We start from the raw sequence: 3,529 nt of genomic DNA, 5'->3' as shown, positions 1-3,529 counted from the left end.
TTAAAATATTTTTGTATTTAGTATTGGGACTTAAGAGGACGCTACACACCTTCATCTATATGTGTTGTCTCTGTCTTACATACGCTTTACTTAGCAAATTGTACATTCTGAATAATCCATTTAACTGTTGTTTAATATTAGAGTGAATTAAGTAAGAATATTATCTAATGAATCTCAGGTTTTTATTATATTTTAATTTGAAAGCGAGTTGTGTAAATGAACATTTTAAAGTTGTAAATTGTTTGTATATTTTACTAATAATAATAATAATGATGGATATAAAAATGTAAAATTAAATTAATTGTACTTTAGAACACTATTATATTATAATTTATAATATAAAGATATTTGTGATGAAAAAAAGTAAATATAGCTAAAATTAATATCTTAATATTTTTAATACTAAAATATATAACAAATACTTGACATAATGCGAAAATATATATAAAAAAAAAAAAAATACTTTTACAATCACATTGCCATTATTTGTTATTATAAATCAAGTAGTTTATGGATGTTTTTTTTCTTGAGGTAACATTTGTATGTTAAAAATCATCATCGTCGTTAAGATCATTAAAATCTGTAAAACACAAGCAGTCCATTAATAAACAAAACAATAGGATAGGTGTGGTTATTGGAGTATTGTGTACAAATGTATCATTATATATTTAAATATTTTTATAAGATTAATAATTGTATTATTAACTGTTGAAAATTATGTGTTACAGATTAAAATAACAAAAAAATAAGATAAATCTTAAATTATAATGTGTTCATATAACACATATTATAACATACCATTATAAAAATCAGCTTGTAGACTTTTGTCACTCATTTCAAATATAACATTGCTTCCTGTCTAAGAACAAAACATTTATTAATTTAATGATGTATGGGTTATTCACTAAGCATGCTCACCTCCATTTTTTCATTTGATAATGGATTTATTCATACAACAAATTAGATTTGTACTACTATAGGTACTTACAGAGTATCCTGTGGAGATACAAACTTCTGTTTTTCAAATAAAACCCTTCACTCTAAATTATTAAGTGCAAATTTATTTTTAAAAATGTATATTTATCTAATTCAAAATGCAAACGAGTAGCTTCTCAATTATTGAAATGTTTTTATTAAGGATAATAGTCTTTAAAAATGATTTACAAAAATATGAAACAGATATATATATATTATTAAGCAATATAATATTGAATCTAGTATCCTAATATAACTTTTTTATAATAATACCATTTTTAAAAATTATAAATACCTATTTTAATTACAACATTTTTGAATCACCATATCCCCATATCTCCCAAACCCATTATCATAGACCTGTTTACTTATTACACAAAATTGAATAACTCAGAAAATTCCAATTTTGATTTTGATATCATCATTTTCAGAAAACATTTTGTTAAATAATTAAACAGTAGAAAGAGAGGTTCTCATTTGAAAAACATAGAACAAATGCACTTTACCAACCCCCTCACAATTTTCAATTTTTTTTTTCAAATGACTTGTTTCTTATGCTTAAAACGATGATGTAAATTTTTTTACCGGAAACTATTTTTAAGTTCTATCCTTCCAAAGTTTGCAATTTTACATTTATGTGCTTGCGCGCATCGCTACTTGACTGCTACGAGCAACGCCTATAGCAAATAAAAATTTTTTTTTGTATTTTAACAAGTTGTGGAAATTAGTAATTTATTGGGTGAAAAAAAATTTGTGAAATCAGAATTTGGCGCACAAATTTAGTTTCTAAGTTATAGCTAATTGAAGTTTTCGGTTTATATTATTATATTCCATAAGTAATCATTATGCTACATTTTTCATCGGCAGAAAACCATCTTGGGTAGGTCTCAGAATTAAACAATGTTATTAAAAAGCAATTATCTTTAGGTAGATGATAGGCTAATGGTTACCTGTATAAAAAAAAAAAAAGTTAAAATTTGTTATAGGGGCTGCACATAGCAGTCAAAGTAGCGTTCGCGCAAGCACATAAACGTAAAATCACAATCTTTGGAAGGTTATAACTTTTAAAATAATAGAATAAAAATGTATACCATGGTTTTAAGCATAAAAAAGTAAGTAGTTTGAAAAAAAAAATTGTAAATCGTGAGGAGGTTGGTAAAGTGCATTTTAGCCAAAAACAGAAGTATCTCTATAGGATACTCCTAAGGTTTACAAACATTCTCAAGAATTTTAAAATACGGTATTATAACATAGGTATTTAAAAATTCTAGATATCAGATTTTGAATAACTGCATTATTGAAGAAAAAAGGGAGTGAGCACTGAGCATGCTTAGTGAATCACGCTGTATATATTATATAACATTTATTTATAATTATTTATTGAAATTACCTCATCGTCCAAGTCCATTATGGCACTGGTCCCTTCCGGGAACATTTCATCGGCAGCTACTACAGGCTTCATGTTAAATTGTCGATTACAATAACTAATGTATGAGGACTTTAGTGTTGTGTTTTTACTTTTTGGCTTGAGGAATGAGAACAATAAAATATAATAGTGATGGTCGTTACTCGTTGACAGTATTATCAGTTCTGTAATCGGTGCCAGTGTGCCACAGACTTCTCGTTCTGTAGTCTGTACCCTTCGCCAAAATTGAAAATACCATATCATTACTATCACAGATTAATATTATTATTATTATTTATATTTTAAGATAATATTATATTGTTCTGTGCTAATATTCTCATTATGAATAATATAGTATTAGGTCTCGTATATTAATTCTAAAAACAGATTTGACTTGGTCGTCAATTCTACTTGAGATCGACTTTTCCTGATTATTAATTTTGATTACTCCAAAAATTTAAATATTTCATTTCATTTTTTAGTACGAATTTGTTTGGTATTTAGGGCGATTAAATCAATTGGGGAAAGTTCATAGCTAAATAGTAAATATATTTAGACAGTCTAATCTGAAGAAGACTTGACGACAAATTCAAATATTATGTTTTTAGAATTCTTATCGCTTCAGTAGATCAATAGGTACGTTGGAATGAAAACGAGTACATGTCTATATTCCGCTTGTTAGACAAAGAGAGAAAATCACCGCTTCCAATAACAAAAATATTATATCTTATAAAAAAAAAAATAGTCCGTACTCCATGATAATATAAATTTTAAAATTATAACAAGAATTCCAGTATCGCCGTTCACAAATAACTTTACCGACTACAGAATTTTTTTTATAGTTCATTACTAGTTCTATTAACAAAGTTATATAAATTACTCCATGATTCTATAATCTATTCTATATAGTATTCTGTATAAGTTGACCAAAGATTAATTACAGTCTACAGAATAAATTTAAATATTATATTCTGTGGTTTAATTTGTGTTTTGAATTGATTTTCTCTTAAATCTGAATCATGGGTAGTGATGGAATTCTTAAAAACAAACGTAGACGAATAAGAGAATTGAAAAATGTTACTAAGCGTCAAAGATTAGATCCAAACTTTTTAAAGATTACCTGCTGAAATACAGAAAGACACTTCATTG

At 26.2% G+C, this 3,529-nt stretch overlaps 1 protein-coding gene across 1 annotated transcript; it reads right to left on the bottom strand.

Moving 5' to 3' along the window:
- Nucleotides 1-524: 524 nt before the first annotated feature.
- LOC100570248 (COP9 signalosome complex subunit 9) lies at nucleotides 525-2,576 on the bottom strand. Its single transcript, XM_003248671.4, has 3 exons — nucleotides 2,366-2,576; nucleotides 799-859; nucleotides 525-580 (listed from the first exon to the last, which is right to left on the bottom strand). The coding sequence occupies exons 1-3, from the start codon at nucleotides 2,435-2,437 to the stop codon at nucleotides 546-548; spliced, it is 168 nt and encodes a 55-aa protein (XP_003248719.1). The 5' UTR covers nucleotides 2,438-2,576; the 3' UTR covers nucleotides 525-545.
- Nucleotides 2,577-3,529: the final 953 nt, after the last annotated feature.

This window comes from Acyrthosiphon pisum, unplaced genomic scaffold, assembly GCF_005508785.2.
Source record: "Acyrthosiphon pisum isolate AL4f unplaced genomic scaffold, pea_aphid_22Mar2018_4r6ur Scaffold_7230;HRSCAF=7806, whole genome shotgun sequence".
Lineage (NCBI taxonomy): Eukaryota > Metazoa > Arthropoda > Insecta > Hemiptera > Aphididae > Acyrthosiphon > Acyrthosiphon pisum.
The sequence above is the reverse complement of the archived record's forward strand: the minus strand, read 5'-3'. Positions and strand labels throughout refer to the sequence as shown.